General features: G+C 48.6%; 1 protein-coding gene across 13 annotated transcripts in view; it reads right to left on the reverse strand.

Moving 5' to 3' along the window:
* Positions 1 to 22,532, reverse strand: part of MLLT1 (MLLT1 super elongation complex subunit) — an 82,903-nt gene extending 60,371 nt beyond the window's left edge. For 2 of the 13 annotated variants that reach the window (XR_004968151.1, XR_004968150.1), the window contains exons 1-3: positions 19,806 to 20,833; positions 13,237 to 13,417; positions 4,291 to 4,373 (exon numbers count right to left, since the gene is read on the reverse strand). Coding sequence is in view for 11 of the 13 variants with exons in the window: in XM_036312720.1 (XP_036168613.1) it covers positions 4,291 to 4,373; positions 13,237 to 13,417; positions 19,806 to 20,000 (459 nt within the window). In the remaining 2 variants the exon portion in view is untranslated. Of the gene's footprint in view, positions 1 to 4,290; positions 4,374 to 4,783; positions 4,876 to 13,236; positions 13,418 to 16,650; positions 18,623 to 19,805; positions 20,839 to 20,891; positions 21,428 to 22,310 lie in introns of those variants that run through there. The other 11 variants (XM_036312723.1, XM_036312719.1, XM_036312725.1 and 8 more) reach the window with 10 other exon arrangements.
* Between the last annotated feature and the right edge of the window lie 2,615 nt (positions 22,533 to 25,147).

A 25,147-nucleotide genomic window follows, 5' to 3' on the forward strand; every position in this document is an offset into this window, starting at 1 on the left:
CCAGTGCCTAGAGAATCAAAGAATTGGAAAAGCGGTGCTGGAAAAGGCAGCGTGCATTTGGTTTTAGAAGGAAAACAAAAGCTTTCACTTGGTGTCAGAAGTAGCAAGCAGAGTAAAAACAGTTTAATGATGCTCAAATGTTATTTTTGTAATCAAAGCCCCACCCTCATTTTTTTCCCTTGGGGGAAAGGAGTGGTTATCTCTAAAAGAGCGTCCTGCCAACAGGTCAAACGTTGTCCTTATGTAAGTTCTAGTGCCAAACATCATGTAAAATAGAATTCCTTCCTCTCACTGTCGATGCCACCTTCAGGAGCTAATGTGGTTAAACACATCTCACGCTTACATGAGAGAACCGCCTGAGTCTGCGAAAGCACCTTTTCTGTCCTGGGTGTAGAGCTACCCTGTTCACCAGAGAAGCCAGTCATCTTTCTTCATCTCTGGGACCTCAACCTCCACTGGGCCTGGAAGCCTCCAAGGCTGCTTTGTCCACTCACCTCTCTTACCCAGATTTACTGGAAAGAGGCAAAAACACTTCAGCAGCAACAATAGCACAAAACTAATGAAATGCATATGTGCAGGGTACTGGGCCCAGGACCTCACTGTCCATCTCTCTGTGAATCTTCTTAACAGCCTTGAGAAGCCGACACAATTAGGAAGTCCATCTCATGGAGGGACTGAGGCCCAGAGAAGTAACCTGTGCAGAGCCACTTCCACTTCAAAAATCCACTTACCTTACATACAGCAGAGGACTAAGTCATGGCTGAAAACCAAATGCAACCATTGCCTACATCAGGGTAGAAAAATCACCAGTGGATCCATTCATGATGACCCTGTTTCCAACACTACTCCAAACCTGTACAAGCTACTTTTGCAATGAACCACCATTCACTTTTCCACAACTCTCTGATCTTTACAAAACTTCCAAAGCAGGAACCCACAATTAGACATCTGCAAAACACAATACATAAAATCATACTGTCCCTGTCACCCAGAAGTCACCAAAAACCAGAATCCATGAACAGCTGTTGCTCTAGGTCAAGCATGTCTCAGGTGTGCATATAGGACTACATACTCTGCTGGTTCAAATCCCAACTCCGCAACTTACTGTGTGGCCTCGAGCCTGTGACTGAGTATCCAGGAGCCTCTTCTTCCATAGAATGGGGACATCACCTTGCTCCAGGGCTTGTTTGGAGACAAGTACCCACTTAGCACAGTGAGCTAAAAACCCACTTAGTAACTCCACTGTATCCCAGACCCCTTGTGTGCGCAGAGTCCATCTCTGAGGACAAAACCACCATCAGGAATAGAGGACTCCGGCGAGCAGCCGGCAGAGCACAGTGTCCAACATCCTGAGAGAAGATGCTGCAATTCTGAGAATAGGCCCACAGTGGCAGTCTGGCTACACAGCCTCTATAGGAACTGGTCAGACAAGTAGACCTAGGAACGTGACCTTTTTTTGTTACAGAAAAACCAGTCATCCACCAACAACAGGGTTCAAATGAAAAACACATGCTGAAATCTGAAAAACCTACACCTAAAATGGGAAAATTCTGCTGTATTAAATTACAACTAAAAAACTGGACCAGAACAAAAATCCTTAACCCAAAACCAGTTGCTGCCATGACTGCTGGATGCTCAGGTTGATAAGATGCACACATGCTCCTTCTGAAGAGCAGCACCTCAGGGCCTCACAAAGGAAAGAGGCAATTAAAGAGAAGCACGGGGTCCTTCACTGCCTGTGGAAGACATGAGCACGCACGCACGCACCCAGCACTCCTAAGTAAGCAAGCCCAAAGAATCTGAAAGATCAGGACACCCTCGGAGAGGTCCTCTGCCCCTCAATGCCCCAGTGTATGTGAGGACGCTGTACCTAGCAGGGACAAGTCCTATGGTCAGAGACCCACCTGTTCCCTTCCCTACTGGGACAGGAACATAGGGGTAGAACACCTCAGGGACTCAGTATAGGAATGGCCCTGAAGTCTGGATGACAAAACCCAGGAAAGCACTCCTCAGGTAAGGATTGAGAGGAGCTGCCCCAAAGAGTCACCACTTCCCTAGGTGCCCCTTTTGAGGGAGAACCTGGGTGCCTCCCCACCATCCACATGAGAGGTCTGAGGTACTAAGTGGCTGCAGAAGCCACCACAGGGAAAGGTCCTGGCTGAGCAGAAACACCACCTGCCTCATCTCTCTCCATTCTCTCTGGAAAATCTGAAGATCAGCAAAGATCCCCTGTGCCAGGAGAAGGGGCACTAAGACCAACTGGCTACCTCTGTGTACTGCCCAGCTTCAGCATGGCACCCCACACCCCTGGGGACAGCAGGAGCCTCCCAGCAGACCCCTGGGCCTCACAAAGAAACAGGGACAGCGGGAAATCGAGTGGACACCATCAGGGCCCTAGTGAACACTGCCAGAGGCCAGGTGACTGCAAACATGCCTTCAGGAGGGAGAGAAAGGACTGCGTGTCGGGGACCAGACAAGTCACCCAAGGGCACACAAAAGCTCGCTGATATGTGGGACCCAAAACTGCTTCTAAGCCTCAAAGGAGTTGAATTGAAACCCAGAGATGAGCTTAGCTAGCTTCAAGGATTCCATCACCACTGCCCGCCCCTAGAGTGCCAATGTACAGGACTGTTGGCGTTTACTGCAGATGGACTGTCTCTTGAACCACCCAGGGGGTACTTTCATCATCCCTTTCCACAGGGAACTGGAGAGGCTGGTGACACCTGTACCAGGACTGAGTCCTCTGCATCAGTTCTCCTGCCTCCACACGCCCTTGCCTGGCCTCCCTAATCAGGTCCTTGGAAGAATATCCCCAAAGGGTGCAGCATCTCCTCTGCACCTCCTCCAGACGCCCTGCTGAAAGTTAGGGCACAGCCTTTTCCTGGCACAGACAGGTTGGGCTCTGCTCTCAAGGGTGGCCGGTCACCAGGACTCTCAGGCCTTGCTTCCACGAAAGCCTTGGTGGCCCAGGCTTCTGAGAAGTGGCCCCCAGATGGTCGCAGAGTTGACTCCCACTTTGCTGCACTTGTTGAAATGCCCCTCAGCTCCCAGTGGGGCAGCACACCTGAGTGCCATCCCCAGAGGTCCTTGACACCAGGTGGTTTGCAGCACAGCCAGGCATGAAAAAAGAACTCATTAAGGAAGTGGTGGCATCCACAGGCCTCACAGGGAGATATCCTCCCTGAAAGACAGAGGAGCTGCCTGCAGCCAGTCCAGCTGTGCTTATGAAAAAGCACCCAACCACGGCCAAACTACCTCCAAGCCAGGAAAGGTGTCTGTGAGAAGGAGCAGAAGGAAGTTGCAGGAAAGCTCTTTAATTGTAATTATTAGGCTTTAAAAAAACCTAAAACTATAGTCTGAATCTGTCCCCCCCAAATTCACTTGTTGAAATCCTAACCCCCAAAGGTGATGGTGTTGGGAGGTGGGGGCCTCTGGGAGGTGATTTTGTCCTAAGGGTGGAGCCCCCATGAATGGGTTTAGTGCCCTTATAAAAGAGACTCCTAAGGGCTCTCACCCCTTCTTCCATGTAAGGACACAGAAAGAAGTCTGTAACTGGGAAGAGGTGCCGGCACTTGATCTTGGACTTCTAGCCTCCAGAACTGTGAGCAATAAACTTCTGTTGTTTATAAGCCACCCAGTCTGTGGTATTTTGTTATACCATCCCAAATGGACTAATAGTTATCAATATATATTCACTGTAAATGTTTATAAAATATACATGAAGGAAAAGAAAAACACCTTATAATCCTACCACCCACATTACCTGTTAACATTTTTAATGTATACAGTAATTCTTTTTTCCTATTTCCTATATTGTGTATATTGGCTGGGAAAGTCCTTGCTTTTTCATTCAATAATATTAAAAACTTCCCTCCCCCACCCAGATCATCAAAGAGTCTATTCAGGAGATATACCATAACTTTAACCAATCGCCTACTGTCAGACATTTAGATAATTTCCAGATCTTTGCACTAATCACAGTCCAGTACTAAGCCTCTAGAACCATCCACAAATCTAGCCATCATGGAATGTCGCTGCTGACTTAGGGAATGCATGCACTTTCAGGTGATCCCGGAGAGGTCACAAACACTTGCACTCCCAACTGCCGTTGGTGCCCATTTTCCCAGCCCCCATCTCCCACTGGAGAGGCAGAAACCCTTCAAAACCAGGGCTTTAGTGTGAACACCTCCGCTAACAGTAATCCCAGCATTCCCTCAGCGCTGTGTCACTGATTCTACTTCCTCTTTTGTGAAATGTACATGCTTCCTGTTGCCACTTCCGGGATCCTACCTTGTTTTTGAAGTGCACCTCGATGGGCATGATGAAGCCAGCGTAACCCGACTCCTCCACTTTGTATGGGGGCTCCTTACACACTAAAAAGAAAGGGAAAAGGCATCTGTCAGCTTCCTGATCATTCAAAGGCCTCACCACCAGCAGCAGTAGGCCCGCCACGTTCTGCGCCTCCTCTCTGGGGCTCACTGGCCCCGCCAGAGCATGGCTTTTCAGCAAGCCAGTTTCCCCTGTGAGTAATGAATCCTGTGCCTAATTCCATGCCAAAGAGGTCATGGGGAATCAAAGGAGCAGAACAGAAGAAAGGTGACCCTGATATGCCATGGTGGGAGAGTGGGAAAGGACATGAGACTAGCTAAGGCAGAGCAGCCAGTGCTGGCTACAGGTCACACAAGTTCAACTGACTCAGGGCAGTCAGTATGACATGTATGAAGTGGGAGACCCCATGGGTCCCTGGTCTCCCAGGGAAGATAGTGCACACTACAGCATCTACCTGTCTCCACCGCTCCCTCAAACACGTGAACTGATGTCCAGAGGAGATGGCCTGGTCTCAGCTGGGATTCTCTCCTGGGTCCATTTGAGCACCTAACAAAAGCATTCCCAACTGTCCGAGTGATGTGAACAGAGATTCATTAACCCCAGGAATTTTTTTTAAGTTGAAACTAGAAGAACAGCAATGTACAAGTAAAAGAGTCTCCCACAATCTCACCCTCCAGAATGTACTGACAATGTTTTGACATATATGCTGTCATTATGCAAGAAACATGAAAATATTGTTCTCCCACTTTTAAGGAAAAAAAAATCAGAACAGTACAGATTAAATCACCCCTGTCCTCCACCTCTCTGTCCCCAGAGGCAACCATTACTGGGAACAGGAAAAATCCTGCCAATTGTTAAAACCTTTATACACCTATATCTGTATCAGTCAGATAATTCTTAAGTAGGCCAGAAATTGCTTTAAAAAAGTATATGGAATAAAATGAAACATGAGTCTTTTAAATTAAAACACTAAGACTTTTTAAAAAATATATCTTTTTTCAGCTCTCAAATATCCTATCTAATATCATGTATCTCAAATATCTCATCTATCCAAAGAAAACTGGCAAGCAGGGTGGGCTTGAAGTCATTAGTGACCCTCCACAGCAGGGCTGGTCAGACAGCCTTGTTTGGACCTCAGTCTACAAACCCCAGGGGAGCAGGGGACGGGCTTGTGGCTCAGGCCTGGGAAACCTTGCTGGCCCCAGAGATGGGAGCCGTCCTGGGTGACCTAGGCCCCGAATCTCTATTCCAGCTAGTCCACTTCTGTTCCTTGGATATCCTCCATGGATGCTGGATGGGCACCTCAAATATAGCCTGCCCCAAATCACCTATTCATACCCTCCTAAACCTACACCTCCTCCAGGGTCTCACAGCTCAGAACACAGGCTGTCCACCACTCACCCAAGGACTGAGGACCGAGACTCTCCCTCTCCCACAGATCACCTCTGCCAAGCTCTACGAGCTCCACCTTCATACTGCTCTGCAACGCACCCTCCATGCCTGGCACTCTGTGTGGGTCACTACCCAGTGACTCACTAGCCATCCTGCCTCAGGCTCACTCCTGAGCATCCTCTGCAAACCTGACTGTCCCATGATGGCTCCCCGACTTCGAGCCCCTCAAGGGGGACTGTGGGGCAGTGCATCACTTCCAGCCTCATCTCTTCCCAGCCCAAACTCAGGTCCTAAGATTTAGTCCCGCTGAAACTCTCAGATCACTTCCTCCAGGACCCCTGCTCTGAGCCCCAACCCCATTTCCAGGTCATGGTTCCCTCCCACAGGCCTCCAGCATCCTGTGTCACTCAATCACAGGACTTCCATGTTTACTCTGCCACCTTTCTCAATCCTTATATCAGCTCTATTTCACTTACTGTCACATGCCCAGGGCCAGGACCAGAGCCAAACCTTTCAAAAACATTCAATAAAAATGGGAAATAGCTGTAATACTATCAACAATAAAAAATATATTTAAAAATTTTTTTCAACAAGAATCTGTCAGATACTGCTGAGAGAACCACATGCCACGCTCCTTCAGGTTCTGCACCAAAGTAAAGGGATGGACCAGGAGCAAAAATTAAACTGGACTGGGAGGCCAGGTCATGGCCTGCCTCTCTCTGAACCTCTGGACCCTGTTTAAGAGAACTGAGAGAGCAAGTAGAGTCTCTCCAGCTGCATGAAAGCTGGCTGCCTAATGCTCTGCCCAATCCCACCAACCATAAGCCCCTGTAGTCTAGCACGGGGGTGGGCACCTGGCAGGCACCCAAATACTTGTTAAATTAATCTGAATCCAAGGAGGAAATGAAAGTAGAGCAGAGAGGAAGGGTGGCCTGTCTTCAGTGCACAATAGCCTACAGCAGAGGAACAGATGAAATGCATAGGCAAGGCAGTGGTCTGCAGTTCTGCTCCCAACTCCACCCTCCACCCCCAGTCTAACTCCCGTCCACCATCAAGGTCCAAGTCAGGGCCCACTTCCTTGCGAGGCCTGACCTGGCTTCCCTTAGTCTCTGACTTCCAGGTCACCTACTTCTTCTGAGGGTAGTTATCTTTTTAAGAGTACATGTTATGCCCTGGCTGCTGTGGCTCAGCTGTTTGAGTGTCATTCCATGCACCAAAAGATTGATTTGTTTCCCAGTCAGGGCACATGCCTAGTTCGTGGGTTCAGTCCCCAGAGGGGGGTGTGCAGGAGGCAGTTGAACAATGTTTCGCTCTCACATTGATGTTTCTCTCTCCCTCCCCCTTCCTCTCTCTCTAATATTTTTTAAAAGATTATATGTCACATCTTATCTCCATGTTTCTACCAGACTACAAACCTTTTAAAGGAAGAGATGTGTGGGTTTCTCAACATCTCTCCAAAGGCCTATCACATGACAGGCACTGCGAGGCTGAAAAACATCTATCCTTTCAGAATTGGGAAAAAGAGAGACCAAGCAGATGCCCACGGAAACCAAAGTGAGACAAATTTGATAGGAAATAAAGACAGTAAAGAGGGGAGGGAGGTGATGTAAGCTATGGAGAAATTTCTGGAAAGAAAAAAGTGAATGAGACCATGCTGGGCAAGGAGACAGGAAAAGGAAGCTGCGGCCCAGAACATACCATGGGGCACTGCAGGGTAGGCAAAAGTCCCACTGATGCCAGATCCCCAAAAGGCAAGGGGTGTGGCACCTACAGATTCAGTAAAGGGCAGGAGAAGCTGGAGAGGGGAAGGGAGGAAGACAGGGAGTGACTGCTAATGATGGGCAAGAAGTTTGTTTACTTGTGGGATGATGAAAATGTTCTGGAATGAGAGTGGTGATGGTTGCACAACTTATGAATACACTAAAAGCACTGAACTATACACATTAAAAGGATGAATTTTATCATGTGTGACTTTTATTTTAGTAAAGCAGTTATTAAAAAAAAAAAAAGCCAACATAGAGGCTGTACTTGAACAACGGCCCTGGGATTCATCCTGCCACCCACCACCACTCCAGGCCCAGCAGTTTCAAGCTTCCCTATGGGGAAATCCTGGTGATTCCATGCCTCAGGAGAAGAGTCAACTGTCTGGAAGAAGCTAAAGCCTACAGTATACAAACTGGACCCAGAGTAGAGCCCTTCTCGTTTAGGAAAACACTGCGGGTTTGAGTCCCAGTCGGGGCACATACCTAGTTGTAGGTCTGATCCCCGATCGGAATGCGTACTGGAAGCAATCTATCGATCTTTCTTTCTCTCTCTCTCTCTCTCTCTCTCATCAAATTTTTTTTTAAATGTCCTCAGGTGAGAATTTTAAAGAAATGTTTGAAGCATCATCCCTGGTTCGATGTCTCACTTTCACATCTCTCCCTATCCCTCTTCCTCTCTCTAAAAAATCAATTTAAAATATTTTTAAAAACAAGAAGCTGGAGTCATTGTCCTCAGGTCTAAAATATGCCCCCAAACAAAAATAATTTTAAAAGGGAAAATGAGGGAATAAGATAGGGCTTTTAGTACAAATATAGTACTGATCATTTTTTTAATTCCATGCAAAGACTAAAGCTAAGGAAATTTCCTAGAATGTAGAGCAAAAAAACATGTTTCTTAAAAGAAAAAGGTGAGACATGAAGAAACAATTCAGAAGGTCAAACAAATGCTAACAGCAGCTAATATTTATAAAGCACCTACTGTGTGCCAGGTACTATTATCAGCACTTGACACATATTAATTCATTTAATCCTTACAACAACCTTGAGGCAGATACAATTGTTTCCATTTTATAGATAAAATATTTACACATAGAGAAGTAATAACCATCCTAGAAAGAGAAAACAGATAAAATACATAGATGAAAAGAAATAATCAAAGATAAAAAAAAACTTTCTGGAGCTAAATGAAGGACATCACAGAAAAAAACAAAACAAAAACAAAAAAAACCCCTCAGAACCAATATCTTAAAAAGTAGCTTAAATGCTTCTAGAGAAAAAACAGGTCATTTACAATAAAACAAGAACCTAACTGCATCAGACTTTTCTGAAGACTACAAAGCAAATACTTGCAAAGCTCTAAACGATAGTAATTCTCAAACTAGAATTTTATACTCAGCCACACTAGCACCCCAGTGTGAGAACAGAATAATGGTACTTTCAAACATACTAGGAGTCAAAAAGTTCACTTCCCACTTACCTTTCTTGGGAAATGTCCTAAGTCAGTGGTCGGCAAACTGCAGCTGGCGAACCACATGCGGCTCTGTGGCCCCTTGAGTGTGGCTCTTCCACAAAATACCACATGGGTGCGCATGTACAGTGTGATTGAAACTTCGTGGCCCATGCACAGAAGTCGGTATTTTGTGGAAGAGCCACACTCAAGGGGCCAAAGAGCCGCATGTGGCTCGCAAGCCGCAGTTTGCTGACCACTGTCCTAAGTAATCAATCTCTTGGGATATTACTTGTGAAATTACTCCAGAAAAACAAAACAAAATGTAAGGTAACAAATAAATCCGCTCAGGAGAACAGTAAAGGAACATCCCAGCGGGGTGACTAGAGAGGTGGCTTTGAGAGGAGCCAGCCCTTATTAGAGGAAGGAAGACAGAGAGAACCAGAATGAAATATTCAGGGCGGGAAAAATCCATTGACTAAATGAAATGATTGAGGATAGAAAAAAGTGGAGGTATGATGAAGACACAATGCAATGGGAGAAAAGGGAGAAGCAAAGGGGTATTCAAAAAGTTAGGGCCCAAACATGAAGCAAAAGACCCAGGACTGAATTTTAACCAAGAATGATAAAGAAAGAACCCATCTGCCTTGACATTACCTTGAGTGTTCTTCTGTGAGTGACCCAGAGTTCAGACAGAATGAATGAAAACCTGGCATCCTGACTAGCCCAACAGTGAACAAAGTCAATAAAGTCAATACTGCTTACTGATTTCCAGCTTTTAGTCAATTTCTGTACCCGGTGAAAGTCTCAGTTTGAGTTCAACAACTTTAACAACGTCAAGGAGGGGTGCTAAGATTCAAAGAAAGACAGGGGTGCTCATGTCCTTCTCTTCCTAAGCAGAAAGTCAAAAACTGACAGAAGCTGGCAGCGCCTACCTAATCCTTTCAGCACCAAGGAGATAGCAGCAAACTGAGGCAGGACACAACTCAGATGAACAAGGTAAGTAATATAAATATGTTAAAACGGTACTAAAGAGAAAAATAAAATAGAAAAAAAGGACAGGAGCATGTGGCTATTTAGGTGTTTTGAACAAAGACTGTGAGTTAGACCTGGCAGCCAGAGGACTTGTTTAAAATGGGTGACAGGGAGCCTTTGTGGAGAATCCAAAAGGTAAGCAGGTATGCTCATTATTTAAAGTCACAAGGACAATCACCACAAAATGAATCACTTAACCATAAAACATTTAGAGCAGATAATGAATAAAAGGAGTTGGGAGTTTAGTATAAAGGCTAGCTTTTCATGCTGGTTAATTAGTATTTTTTAAATTTGAAAATCAAGAATTAAGAAGCCAATTCACTTCCACTAACTTAAAGTATTCAGGAAGAACACAATCAAGAAAAAACTAGAAAGACTGGCCCTGGGGCAATGTGAACAGTGATGGCCCAAGAAATGGAAACTTCCCACCAGGCACGTTCCTATTATGTGTATTTATCTGATTTAAAGATATTTTTTTAAAGTACATAACGTATAATTTCAGAGCCAAGAGTCCTGTAAGAAACTCATTCACTCTTTTTAATCTTCACCCAAGGATATTTTTCCACTGATTTTTAGAAAGAGTGGAAGAGAGAGGGAAAGACAGAGAGAAATATCGATGTGAGAGAAACACATCGATTGGTTGCCTCCTGCATGCGCCCTGATCAGGGCCCTGACCAGGGGGAGCCTGCAACAAGGTACATGCCCTTGACCGGATCGAACCTGGGACCCTTTAGTACGCAGGCCAATGCTCTATCCTCTGAGCCAAACCAGCTAGGGCCTCATTGACTCTTTAAACCAGGGGTCCTCAAACTACGGCCTGCGGGCCACATGCAAATACAAATATTGTATTTGTTCCCGTTTTGTTTTTTCACTTCAAAATAAGATATGTGCAGTGTGCATAGGAATTTGTTCATAGTTTTTTTTAAACTATAGTCCGGGCCTCCAACGGTCTGAGGGACAGTGAACTGGCCCCCCGTTTAAAAAGTTTGAGGACCCCTGCTTTAACCTGTTCCATTTTTCATTGACAACTGGCAGAGTATAATCCAATCAAGTTTTGTTCAACACAATAAATAGCCAACCAGACATTTACTATTTCACACAGTGTGAGTAGACTTGGCAAACACCATTCAACTACTAATTTAAGTTCTACCCACTAACTGACACTAAGAAAGTGGAACTCACTCATCACCCATTTTCTTGGAGCTTGGAACTCAGAGACTATGCTGCTTCCACATGACCATAAGTGGGATACGGGGCCTCCTGAACCTCAGTTTCCACATCTACCTGGCAGGAATTCTGGGACGTACCATGTTGCAGGGCTGTCATGAGCACAGCACACAGACCAGTGAGTGCTTGACAAATGCAGACCACTATTAATATTACTTCTAGTAGCTGCTTGGTTACTGACCCTGTAGGGGCAAAAATGAACTAGTTTAAAGGTGAATGGATATAATCATCCTGAGTCCACTGGGAGAAAAGGAAGAGGACAAGCGAGGGAGATGGTGAAAGAGCTGGAGTGGAAGCTGCTAGGGAAACAAGGCGGGCCCAACTCACAGGAAAAAGGCAGCCAGTTTCTACTCTGCTGTTAAAGCTCAACAGCGGCCCTAGAGGACTCCCAAATAAATGGGCATGGCCGGGTGCCAAAACAAACAGGCAGCGCTACCACGCAGGCCCCCAGGCCAGTGTGTGAACCACTGCTTTAAGTACAGGCAGCTTACCTGGCCCACTGGAGGCTGTTTCCCCATCTGTAAAGGAGAGCTATGGGGAGAATGAGTCAAGGCCCTGCAGGAACCCTAGCTGGTTTGGCTCAGTGGGCAGAGCGTTGGCCTGTGGACTGAAGGGTCCCGGGTTCGATTCCAGTCAAGGGCACATGCCTGGATTGCAGGTTGATCCCCAATAAGGGGCATGTAGGAGGCAGCCAATCGATGATTCTCTCTCATCATTGATGTTTCTATCTCTCTCTCCCTCTCCCTTTCTCTCTGAAATCAATAAAAATATAAAACAAACAAACGACCCTGCAGGAAGTGCTTGATAGTGCCATGTATTATTATTATTATTATTATTATTATTAATAGGTGCTTTACAGGTATCTGCTGTCAGTAACATGTCTGCTCTCCTACAAGCAGCTCAGAGAGAAAGGAGAGAAAAGATTCGGGAAAAGAGAAATGAAGGAAAGAAACAACTGAACGCTGACGGAAGAAACCAGAAGAAAAAGAAATGACTACCATGCCAGTAGGAATCTCAGGTTGCCTTCCCTTCTTAACCAGAAGTTTCTGCTTCTGTAACGTAAGTCAGCTACTTGCTGACCCAGGCCCAGACCCAGATCTGTCCAAGCTGGCTTCCGGCTCAGGCCTGGGCACCTAAACCCTGTCCTGCAAGGAGAGGGGTCAGCAGTGCAGCAGTGGCTTCCCAACCCTGAAGCACTTTGCTAGCAAAAAGTCCTTCATGCCTTCATCGACACATCCATTCAAGAAATATTTACTGGGCCCCTGTGACATGCCAGGCTTCACAATGGGGACTCAGTGATGAGAAGAGCAAACATGGCCCCACAGAGCTCATAAGATGGCTACCAACTATGTTCCTAAGATCCCCGTCAAATTCCCCAGGAAGTGTTCTCTGATCCCCTTCTCTCTGCCCTGTCAGACTGCCAGGTCACAGGAAATCCGAATCTTCGTGGAAAACGCGAATGAGGCGCTTGTGCTCATCAAACAACAGTCTGAGAGGTGACACAGAGACTTATGACACAGGAAAGGAAGACATAAGAAACAAGACAGTGGTGAAATGAGCACCTTTTATGCTTTGTCCCCCCTCACAAGTATCATGAGTTCTTAAAATGGCATCTCTCATCAAATGTAGGCCCAATAAGCAATTCCTGATTACTCACCAAGTGGGTGTAAACCACCCATTCCCACCCACTGGCCACTGACTATGTTTTCTCTGGAGACTTCTCAGAGCCTGAGTCTAAATAATGACATGAGACACAGTCATCAGTTCCTTTGGGTTTTCCCTACTATGAACTCCATAGCAAAGGAGCAGAAGGGAGGGAGGGGGACCTTTACAGGGTCAAAGAAGGACCAAGTGCTGGCCGGTAAACTTCTCACTGGCATGCCGAGGGGTGCAAGCTAGAACCTCAGAGTGTGAGCCCGCCGCCCCTGGAGAGAAGGTGAACACCAGCCTTGCAAGGAGTGACGCAAATTGGTTAGTGTTGTAGGCACTAGATCCTGTGGGGCTGCCTGGCTGGGCGGGGAGGGGGAGCCAGGGGCCACTCACCACGCTTGGGCTTGGGGAAGCTGTCATGCAGCCAAAAGACCACCTTCTCCACGAAGTGCTGGATGTCACATTGCTCGGGGCCGCGGACGAACACCATCCAATCATGTGTGAACCCCTCCGTGGTGGGCTTCTTGCGCAGTTGGGCCCGGTGTCCCAGCTCTAACTTGACCTGGACAGTGCACTGGTGGGAGAAAGAGGTGGGCATGGGGTCAGCACAAAGCCCAGAGCAGGAGACTGCCAACTGTCCATGAGGACCAGGTACTGTGTGCCTGTTTTACACATCTCCTCCCCTCAGCAAGCCCAAGCCATGGCTACGGTTCCTCTCTAACCTCCCCCTCACCTGCAGTTCCCTCTGCCTTATGTGCTCCACCCCTAATCCTCCCCATGACAGGCTCCTTTCTGTCCCTGAGGTCTCGACTGGACTGCCCACCTAATATGAAACCACCCACCACCATCCCCATCACTCTGTCACATCATGTTTTAGCATTTTTCACTATCAAAAGGCATCTTACTAAAGGTTTGTTTACTCGCTCTAACATTGGCTCCTCGGGGATGGCTCCTTGTACAGAGTTGCCATCCCTAAGGTCTCCCAGAATATACTGATACAAGAAGTACGATATGCCCTGGCCAGTTTGCTAAATGGTTAGAGCGCCAGCCTATAGACCGAGGGTCTCGGGTTTGACTCCCCGTCAAGGTAATGTACCTCAGGAACCAATCAATGTGTCTCACATTGATGTTTCTCTCTCTCCCCCTGCCCCTCCCTTTCACTCTCTCTAAAAATCAATGGAAAAAATATCCTCAAGAGAGGATTAAAAAAAAAAGGCCCTGACCAGTTTGGCTCAGTGAATAGAGTGTTGGCCTGCAGACTCAAGGGTCCCAGGTTCAATTCCAGTCAAGGGCATGTACCTTGGTTGCAGGCATATCCCCAGTGGGGGTTGTGCAGGAGGCAGCTGATCAATGTTTCTCTCTCATCAATGTTTCTGACTCTCTATCCCTCTCCCTTCCTCTCTTTAAAAAAAAAAATCAATAAAAGTATATTTAAAAAAAAAAAGAAGAAGTGCGATTACCTCCTTTTACAGATGAGAAACCCAAAGCTCCAAGAGTGCGCTGCTAAGTAGCACACACAGGGGGGCCCAGTTGGTAGGGAACAGGGCCCAGACTCAAATCCAGGTGTGCGTCCCCAAGGGCCTGTTCCTGTAGCCACTCTGCCAGCTTGCCTCCCTGGTCAAGCCTCCCACGCTCCTTAATTAATGCATTTTCATTCTCCCTTGTCCTACAGAATGCCTCCTGGAGAACAGAGACCGAGTCATCCACACAAATGGTGGCTCCATTTTTTTGTTAATCCTCACCCGAGGATATTCTTTTTCCATTGATTTTCAGAGAGTGGAAGGGAGGGGGAGAAGAGAGAGACATAAATGTGACAGAGACACATCGATTGGTTGCCTCCCACACTCACCCCAACCGGAGCCTAGGGATACAGCCTGCAACCGAGGTACATGCCCTTGACCAGAATCGAATCCTCACCGACTAAGCAGGCCAACACTCTAACCACTGCGCCAAACCAGCTAGGGCTGGTGGCTCAGTTTTAAGAGCAGAATGGTGAGAATGGAGGGGTGAGGTTGAAGCCATCTGGGGACAGGTCCCAGGTGGACCTGCAGCCCCAGTAGTCAGGCTCCATTCATTATGCTCACGTCTGTCACTCTGCCCTGAAACATAAGGCAGCTCATGCTGGTTCCACTCCACTGGATACAAAGCCACAAAACCTCGAAGCACTGGCAACATCTTGGGGGAGGGTGGGTGTCAAAACACTGCCAGGGAACCAACTGTAAACAGCCATCTCCTCAGTAAGAGCCTCCCCAGACCTCCCATAGATACAGCTCGACACCTAGTATCAAATGCAGGAATGATACAAAGAAGCAGAGGCCAAGTGCACACTTGCTCCTAAGTGCTGAGATAATCAGGAGCAAGTCGTGGGTGTGTGGATGCCACACTCCCCAAACAAAGCTCCCCTGTGATGGGCTTCCCTGCTCTCCCTTGACCAGAAATCTCCCCCTGTTCACTATCTACCCTCCTTTCCACCCAACCCACTGATGACGTGTCCCTTTGGCCACAGTTCCTCTGTACCTGCCTCTTCTCGGCAATTCAGCAACCCGTTCAGTCCTCCCTCCCTCTTCACTTTCTTCTCACTGCTCAGTCTCTGCGATGAAAGCAGGGCAGACAGACAGATCCTATCTCTCACTGTTTCACAACTTTCCACGGCTCACCGCACCCTCAGAATGAAGTCCAAATGCCTCAGCACACTGGCAGTCTCCCACCTGTGTTTCTTCAAGTCTGAGATGCTCATTATTTTTCACTTTTTAACCCTTCTGAGGTCAGAGTGTATTGTGCAGTCCATGTATAAGTCACACACCACAGCACCACCAAGACCCACACATGCAAACACACAAAGAAGCTGTTACTAAGTCTGTGGTGTGCCCGAAAGGCTTGGAACTGAGGAAACACAGAAAATGCACACCACTTCCGATCCAGCTTAGTAGGATGCTAGCATCCCAGAACACATGCAGAATGCCTACTCCTGTCTGTCTCTGCTCCTTCAAGTCTGCAGCCTGTGTCCTACTCATTTCCCTGCTGATCGAATTCCACTCATCCCTTAAACCCCAGCTTAAGAGCTACTTTCTCCAGAGCGCTTTCCGATTGCTGTGTGCCCGCTTGGTCCTGCTGCTACTCCTGGGCTGTTCACTGCTGCCTCCCCAGGACTACATCTCAACCGTCCTTCTAACCTCTATCTTGGAATCACGGTACATGAGGCATCAACTATACTTAATGAATCAAACTAGAAGGCCTTCCTAGATCAATGAGTTCTAAGTGGTGCTTTCCAAGAGGAAGAGCCAATAAGAACTGTGTTAAGAATTAAAGGATGGTCCCGATATACAGAAGACCTAACAGAAGCTCTGGGTAACTCATGAGCAGCTGTAAAAACAGGGTAGGAGTTCCCCTGACACAGAACAGTCCCTGAGGGGCTCCTTGGGAAACGAGCAAGGAGGGCCTGGGCAATCTGTGCAGTCGGGGCTGAAGGCAGAAAAGAAACAAGTCCACATGAAGGCAACCAGAGGGTGTGGCTAAAAAACGAGGGTAAGTCGAGCCTGAAATGGGAGAACTCACAAGACCTCAGGGTGGACAGAGGAGGAGAGCAAAGGAGGCTCAAATAACTCTGAGACCCAGGTAGCTGGGATGCTCCTGGGATGGTGGGAGGGAGTATTGGGCCTATTCAAGTGGAAATACCTCACCTAAAGCTAGAGAGAAGGGGCCACACATCTGGATAAACATGTAATGCTCAAATCAACCATAAGCATCTGTCTGCACAGTGCCGCACATGGACAACATTAAACATAAACAAACCCAAGCAATATTTACATTATCCCGAAAGGCTGTAATCACCATCTGCATGTCCATGTGTGTAAGAAACTCTGCCTTTCTCTCCCACCTGCTTCCACACTGAGAAATCGGGAGACAATCCCTGGACTGTTGGGAGGGTTACTGGTGGAAAACTAAATACATACAATCATAACAATAATTTACTGGCAAACAACTTTTTGTTCTTTGGAGTTAACTCCTGCGTAATGAGATACCTCCTCAGATTCTGTTATTCACCAATCCAGCTGCCTTCCCAGCATTTCTGATTATGCGGGGTTCCTACCCAGGGCACACGATCAGCAAAGCAGTTATTGTGAAAGAATAGAGGCCACAGTTCCATCAGAAAGGGGAAAATGGAAGCACCAAAAATACACTCCACAGGCCAAAGTAAACAAACAGGAAGGTTCTGAAGCAGCGGTAGGTCATCTCTGTAGCTGGCAGGCCATGCCCAAAGCTTGCTGGGCAGCGGCATCTGTGCCCTAGAGGCTGGCATAAACTCAGCCTCCACACCCCCAGGTTCAAGGTACCAATAACTGCAATACAGTGATGCACTCAGGAGAGGATCACTTCCCTGAATGCTGGAATCTTCTAAAAAATAAAGATGGTGGAATAACACAGATTGTGGGCTATTATACATATGACTCACTGATTCAGTAAGACATTCAAGCGACACTGAACTGGAGGCAAGCAAGAAGCTGAGCCCTGGCCAACTACCCTGACTTGTCAAGTCATAATAATTTATTAATATGGCTAAGCCAATTTCACTTCCAAGGATTCTGCTCCTCCTTTCCTTACTCTTCCTGGACTCCTTCCCTGTCCATTAGAACCAAATAATTGAAGCAAATTAGCTATTTCTCTAGGAAGGGTAGCTGGCTAAAGGGGTTAACTGTTGGTTAGGGAAACCTGCCTGGGAATGAAGAACCTCACTGTTCAGCTGCATGGAGGCCCTTTATGGGACCTCCAGAGTGGGTAGCTGGAAGTGGCTCTGTAGGGCTCTGGAGTTCTAACCTAGCTTCAGTTACTGCCATGTCCCAGCATCTTGGGGACCACTTTGCCACCCACTCCCCCAACAAAAACCTGGAACAAAGGGGAATATTTCATCCCAAAACCTGTGGATGAAGATGGCGCAGCACACGGGCTCCAAGGGCTGTCTGGGGACAGTTCACCATGGGCAGAGGGCCTCAGCGGGCACTGCCGTCTCTCCAGGCCAACTGGCAGAGGGCACTTGGAAAACAAGGCCAAACTCCTAAGTCCTACAAGCCAGGCAAACAGATCCTGGCTCTCCAGGGATTTCACTGGAGCACAGAGCCCCCCACCCCCAGGGGGACTTGAATGGCCTCCACCTGGCAAAGAGAAAGAGCCAACCTGGTCCCAACAGCTCCACTCCTTCAATGACCTTTCTTTGTCGGATCCTTTCTGTACCTTGTGAACCCTGCCCTCAGCCTGAGCCCCAGAAGGCAGTTCTTCAGCAACAAATTTATCTGTAAGATTTTCCCTGATTTCTGGTGGGAATTCTCAACAGATGCCCTTTCCTCTGGGAATTCACTTTACTGAGTGGCATAATTAAGCCTGGAGTTTGGCTACAACGTCTAAGTCCCACAGATGTGACAATCCACTCCCCTCCCAGAAAGATAAAGCACCCAAGAGCATTTCCCCTCAGCAGTCAGGATTGATTTTGCCAGGTCTAACTGGACCCAGCAGATCACTGGCAATATGGTCCACACTTACAAGAAATGGGAAAAAGTACTGGTCACATGAAGTGGCAGTGACACAAGACCAAATAAAATACTCTTCGCAGAACTCCCTCCAGACCCAGTGGGGGGCTCTCAGAAGCAGCCACAAATGAATGTGAAAAAGACAGAAAATGAAGGATGGCCCTTGGTGACAATCCTCTCCAGAGGAGGGCAGCCTGCCCAGAGGGGGAAAGAACCAAGCTGCATGGGACACTAGTCTTCTAACTGCTGGTACACTGGGGGACAGCAGCCAGCACCTGCACCCCTCTTTTGACTCTGTCCAGCCTTGTCCCTTTCACCAGGGGGGTAAGGTTAATGATAAAGGGATGAGAGGGAGCTCAATGAGTGCTCTCTGGAAACTCTCTAAGTGTGCAGACCATGTGGATATGCAAATAAACCTACAATCCTTAGTTTTCAGGTTCCTGGGAAGACAGACGCTCACCAGCCCTCCAGGAAGGCTGGGACAGGGTATATATTACATATGCAGGAGATGCCTGCAGACATGTAGACGGCAGGGTGTCGCCAAAGTTCTCTAGGGAGCAGTTCGGGGAATTTTTTTTAAACACTACAAACTCAATACTAAAGGCAACTGTGGCCAGGGTAGGTGGGCCTGGTTACAAGGAGCTGATAACTAGTTACTTTTATTTAACGAACAGTTAGCAAAGCTTATTCAAAATTGTGTTTCATGGACATAAAGGGAAATAAGACTCGGGTCCCCCCCTCAAGTACTTTACAACATAGTTAACTTCAGGACAGAAACTTGGCATGCTGACTTTCCAACCGGTAGTTTCAGACCTGGATGGGAGAAAATCCAGTCACTCGTGTCAGTGCTCTGAACAATTCCAAGCATTTCTCTGCAAGGTCTCGGTAAAGGAGACCTACCTAAGAATGCCACTAAGGCCTGACTCCTTTGGGGGCCTCCCAGAGCCTGCATTTACACATCTGTAAAATGGGCCATCACCGTTAGAAACAAACCTCCCCTTCCGGAACAACAGAGTATGGTCACAAGCAATTGTTCCCAATTTCAAACTCAAGAGAGAACCATTTGAAGAATCAGCATTAACTCAACTGTGATTCAATGGGTTGGCCATCCACCCTCGGTGCCATGCCCAGTGCTTCTGTGAAGAAAGGACACCGTGGTCCTCTGGAGAACAGAATCACCCAGACACTGACACCAGTTCTAGTTCCCCAGGCAGCCCTTCCCCATCCTCCCAGCATCTGCTTGGCCTTTAACTACGCCTGTTCCTTCCCTACCATCCTTGGAGATGAATCACACACCTAATGAGCAAAGATCTGCCCCCCCCCCCCCCGCCTCCTCCCAAAGTACATGGCCTCTTCCCCCCTAAAAAACACACAAAAACCAAATCCCACAGACATCGGACGTGTTAAGTACAGGCTTGGAAACATAAAGACTTTGCCTACCCATGGGGAAAGATTTTGATGCTGAGAAGTTGGGTGCCCAGAGCAAAATGCAGCATTGCCTTTCTTAGCTGGGTTGGAACTTCTAGAGAACACAACAGGAAAGTAAAGAGAAGCAAAGACTCCCAAAGCTGGCGGCCCTTCAGGAAAAATCCTGTTGTCCCTCATCAGGCAGAGGCACTTACAGGTCTGGGGCATCCTGGGAGAAAAAGGCAAGGCTGAGGCTGCGGGATCAAAGCCTTTACCATACACCAGAAGTCGCTCTGGGACACTGACCGTCAACTTGCCACTTGCCGACGTGGGTAGGCTCCCAAATTTGCATGAAAACACACCAGGATGGAGAATCAGTCTACGGGTGACACATCCTTTCCTTTAGGATCAGTTTCACTTGCAAATACTGCTGCAAGGATCTAGACCAGCACGGTCCAACGGACCTTTCTGCCATCTCTCCATGCTGCCCAGTGAGGGGGCTGACAGGTCAGCGGTAGACTCACTGGGCACTGAAAATGTGACTGAAGCACTGATTTTTTTTCATTTTGGTTTATTTAACAAGCCACAGGTGCTGGTGGCCAGTGCTGGGCAATACGGATCTCACTCTCTCGAGTGTGTTCAACAGTCCACTCGGTCTCACCATTCCACTTACATACATGACAACCGTCCAGGGGGAATGGACACTCTTGGGCCTAAGACATCTTCCCGGGGAACCAGCATGTCAGGCAAGAGGCAAGAGTGACATTCTACACCCATGCAGTGCCCAACAAGCCCTTTCCAGAGGTGGGCTTTGTTGAAAGTGGACACTGAAGGTATATTTTGTTTTGTTTATAACTCCATATGAACTGAAGGCAACAAGCTCTGTACCTTCAAGGGGACTGAATTCACACTACACTGTAGAACTCCACTATTCAACTGTGATACTCTTCCTTCCCTCTGAAAAGAAAGGTAGTAACACCAAAACCACAAGGGAAATCACAGTGAGAGGGTGCCACAAACACAAGCCTCAACGATCCTGTGCCACCACGGCGGCCAGGATGGGCAGGGGAGAGGTCTCCTGCCCTACACCCCAGAAACCTCAGAGACACAGCGCCTTACCAGACTGAGCCGCCTCAGTGGCGCCAGCAGCCAGGGACGCCTCAACCTGCCCTCGATAATGGCAGAGATTTCAGCTGCCACCCCCACAGCCCCACTACGCCTTTCCTGGCCTCAGGGCCCTGGAAGCCAGGGACAGCAGTGGAGGATGAAGAAATAAATGATCCAAAAAGGCCTCAGGTTCACCAGAACTGACAGGACTGGCTGTTTCCAGAAGGAAGGGAGGGGGGCCATGGGGAGAGTTTACAGAAGTTAGGGAACCACCCGGGGCTTGGAGCAAGGCTCCTGGGGAAGACGGGGAAAGTGAGGTGTGCTGGGAGGGCACTGGCGGAGTCACAGCATCAGGCTGGGGAATGGTGGAACACAGCGCAAGACTGAAAGTAAAGAGAGAGGCCCAGGGGTTCCGGGGAGACTGCAGGTCTGTTAAGGGAGGCTGGAGGAACCATACTGATGAGAGAGATCTGGGTTGGGGGACAGGGTGGGGAAGGGTAAACCAGGGTTCCAGGATCAAAGAGGGCCCAAGCAGCGGGAGAGGCGTTTGGTGCCTGAGGGGCGGGGGCGGGCGGGTCTAAGAGAAGAGGGTCTGAAGGTGAGACAGCCCCTAAGGCACTGGGGACTCGGGGAGTGAGCAGGGCCTGAAAGCAGAGGGAGCGAGACAGCAGATCCTTAAGGCAAAGGCACCTGAAGAAGCAACCTCAGGCCCAAAGGGGGGTCATTCAACGCAGGCCTGGGTCCTTGTGGGCAAAGACCCAGGTCCTGGCCAGGCTTTGAGGACCGATGGACACTCGGGCTGAGGCAGGAGCAGGATCAGAGGGGAGAGGGCTCAGGCCTCGAAGACGATGAGCGGTATGAAGGCTTAGGGTTCGAGGAAGGAGCCGGCTGCAAACCAAGGTCCCAGGGTTCTGGGGGGACTCAAACCCAGGCCACAGTTTAAGGGAGAGAACGGGCAGCAGGTTGGGGACTCGAGGAGCTTGAGGGGACTCGGGGCCAAGGGCCCAGAAGGGAAAGGAGACTCAGGCCAGCCCAAAGGAGAAAGGGGGTACAGGCTGGATCCGAGGAACCTGAGCGGTCCCCAGGGCGCTTGTGGGGACTCTGGGCTGCGTTCCCGAGGGGCGCCCCAGAGGGTTCTTGGCCGCACAGGGGTCCCAACGGGCGTCCCGGAGGCTCTGGGCGAGGCCTGCCCGGATCCCCGGGAGGGTCCCAGGCGCTCCAGCCAGGCCCGGGTCGCGGATGGGGGAGGGGCGCCCCTGCCCCACATAAAGGCTCGGGGAGCGGCAGGCGCGCACAAAGCGGGGCGGGCGGGCGCCGGGAGGGGGCGGGGAGGCCGGGACCCAGGAGGGCCGGGCAGCCAAACGGAGGGAGGGAGGAAGGGGGCCGGGCGGACGGCGCGGGCTGCGCTGGGGCGGCGCGGCCGCTCCTCACCTGATTGTCCATGGCTGCCGCCCAGCCCCGCCCCCGGGCCCCGCGTCGCTCGCCGCCTCCGCTGCCGCCGCTCAACGCCTCCCCGCCGCCCTCATTGTCTGTCAGGCGCCGCCGCCGCCGCCGCTCCCGACCGCCCGCCCGCCCGCCAGCCCCGCGGAACCGGAAACCACCGCCAGTACGGGTCGCGCACCGACCCCGGGCCCCCGCCGCCGACTCGGGGCCCGCCGCTCCAACTGACGGCCGCCTGGACCAATCAACAGCACGGAAGGCCGCTCGTGGGGCGGGTCTTCCGGCCTGGCGCGGGCCGGCCGGGCGGCTCTCGGAGGGACGAAGTCCTCAGCCAATGGGAGGCCAGGACCGGAGAAGCGGGAGGAGGCGGGGAGGGAGGCGCGAGGCGAGTCCGCTGGAGAGAACGCGAGGTGTGCGCCGCACGTGGAGGGGGGCGGGGGCGGGACGGGCGCGCCGCGCCTGCGCACTGTGGCCCGAAGGGGGCGCTGCCTGGTGCCGGGAACCTCCCGGGCCAGAATCTCCCCAGGCTGGAGATGTGGTGTCGGTTTCCAGCTCTGGGGAGGGAGCCCCAGGGACATTTTTGTTTCCTGGTCGCGTGCCGCTACTACGTGATGGAATGAACTCTGAAACCCATTAATTTTCCTATCTTTGATCTGCACTGTGGCAAGCGTAGACAAATGGTTTCTGCCCCTAAGTCTCAGTTTGCACATCTGTAAAATGGGGTCAATAAAAAAAAATGGGGACAATCATAGTATGGCGTGATACTAGTTGATGCTAATTTGGATGATGCAAATTGGAAATCGTGCTGCATTAAAATGATCAAGAGGGTCTCAATTTAACCCTCCAAAAACAATTTTGAACTTATCTATGATCCTATAATGTCACAGCTACTTGTAAATTATATTTAGATTGGATATAGACACGTCCCTCCATCTTTTTCACGATATTGTAAGCCACTTGCCTCTCGGACATTACTAGTATTAGGACTTCTGCCTGCGATTTGGGGAGCCTTGTGCGGTTATTTAAATTCCTTTTTATAATTAAAAATCGATTTAGGGTTCTGTTTGTTCATTTGTGGGAGTTTTTCCTTCCACTTCTCATTTAAATGTCAAAGTATTCATTAGGTGGTATGGCTGGTACTTTGCGCTGAAGAACATGGGGGAAAAATCAATAACGTTGGATTGTCATGAAGTCCAGAAAAAAACTCTGAATATCAGATTGCTATCATAATAACACTATACCTTTTAAACTAAGGCAGGGTGTGCTGGGGGTGAGTGAAATGGAGATCATGCTGAGAAAAAAGCACTAGCTACTTTAGTGTTGATACAACTTTAATGGTTTAACATCCTATAACCGGATGTAAATTGATCAGTGGGTCTATGTGGTCCTTGAACCAGCATGCTCAGCATCACCTGGGAACTTTGTTAGAAACGCCAATTCTGGTCTCCCTATATTTATGGACTCAGAAACTCTGCGTGTGTGGCAACACCCAGAGGTTTGGTTTAACAAGTTCTGCAGATGATTCTGACACTTAACTTTCAAAACCACTGCTCCAGGTAAAGAGACAAAAATGAGACAGGTAGCAATTTGTCTCTTAAGGAAGCTTGCAATGAAGAACCTTTAAGCTACAATTGTTGCAAAGAGTCACCTTTTTTAAAGTTCAGACGGGGATACTAATTTGCAGACTGGGTTAAAAATCACTGAACTCCACTTAATAACACTTTTTGTTGTTACTGTATCTAGTTTCATGGTTATTTTTGATGTGTAACAAATGACTTCTTAAAAGTGACACAATGTTTCCTATCTACATCAGTGTAAGCAAAGAAAAACATAAAGCAAATAGTAATTTGAGCATATGGTAGAATGCATGATTGATACATGTTATCTCGATGTTACAAATGCTGAAATTGATACATAGAGGGAGCTATAAGTGGACCCAAGTCCCACAGCTAAAAAGTAACATTTTGAACGCAGGGAGTCTAGCTTCCGACCTCAGACCTACTACTACGTTGTGTCTCTATCGCCCCCTAGCGGTCAGGTTTATTAGCAGCCAGAGAGAGGACTTGGCATTTACTCCCCTTTCACCTTGTGTAGATGGTTCAGCCCACGGAGATTTTTTTTCTTTTTAAATGCAGCATGTTCCCTGTACCTCTCAGATTCTTGCCAGCCACAAATGTACTCAGCACAGTTTCCTGCCAGCCACAAATGTACACACAGCCACTCATAGCAATATTGAATATGACCAAGCAGAGCCCAGTGGCTGGTTGGAGACCTACCTAAGATTAACTTCAACTTAGAACACCTTAACTGTCACAGTGGGGCTTTGGGCCCTCAGCCCATAGGCCATGGAGAGCTATGAATGGTTTTGGAGCCAATCCAAACTATGTGCAACAAGGTATTTCCCCCAGAAAAGGACAGTACACTAAACATTGCAATTTTTCTCTCTCTTAGTATCATTCTCCCTTTTTCCTGGCAACAATCCCTGATCTGGGGGCTCTTCCCAGGACCAATATGAGCCTATAAGGCATCTTTGTAGGAATATTTTAAAAAAAAAATTATTGATGTCAGATAGGAAAGGAGAGGAAGAGAGAGAGGAACATCAAAGATGACAGAGAATCATTGATTTGCTGCCTTCTGCATGCCCCCAACTGGGGATCAAGTCTGCAACCCAAGCATGTGCCCTGACCAGGAATTGAACCGCGATCTCCTGGTTCATAGATCGACACTCAATGTCTGGGCCACACCAGCCAGGCTGAATTTTTAAATTGCAGCCCTCCTAGGAGAATGCCAAGTCAAGAAGGCTTGAGGGAGGGCTTCAGCCCCCACAT

Source organism: Myotis myotis, unplaced genomic scaffold, assembly GCF_014108235.1.
Source record: "Myotis myotis isolate mMyoMyo1 unplaced genomic scaffold, mMyoMyo1.p scaffold_m19_p_6, whole genome shotgun sequence".
Lineage (NCBI taxonomy): Eukaryota > Metazoa > Chordata > Mammalia > Chiroptera > Vespertilionidae > Myotis > Myotis myotis.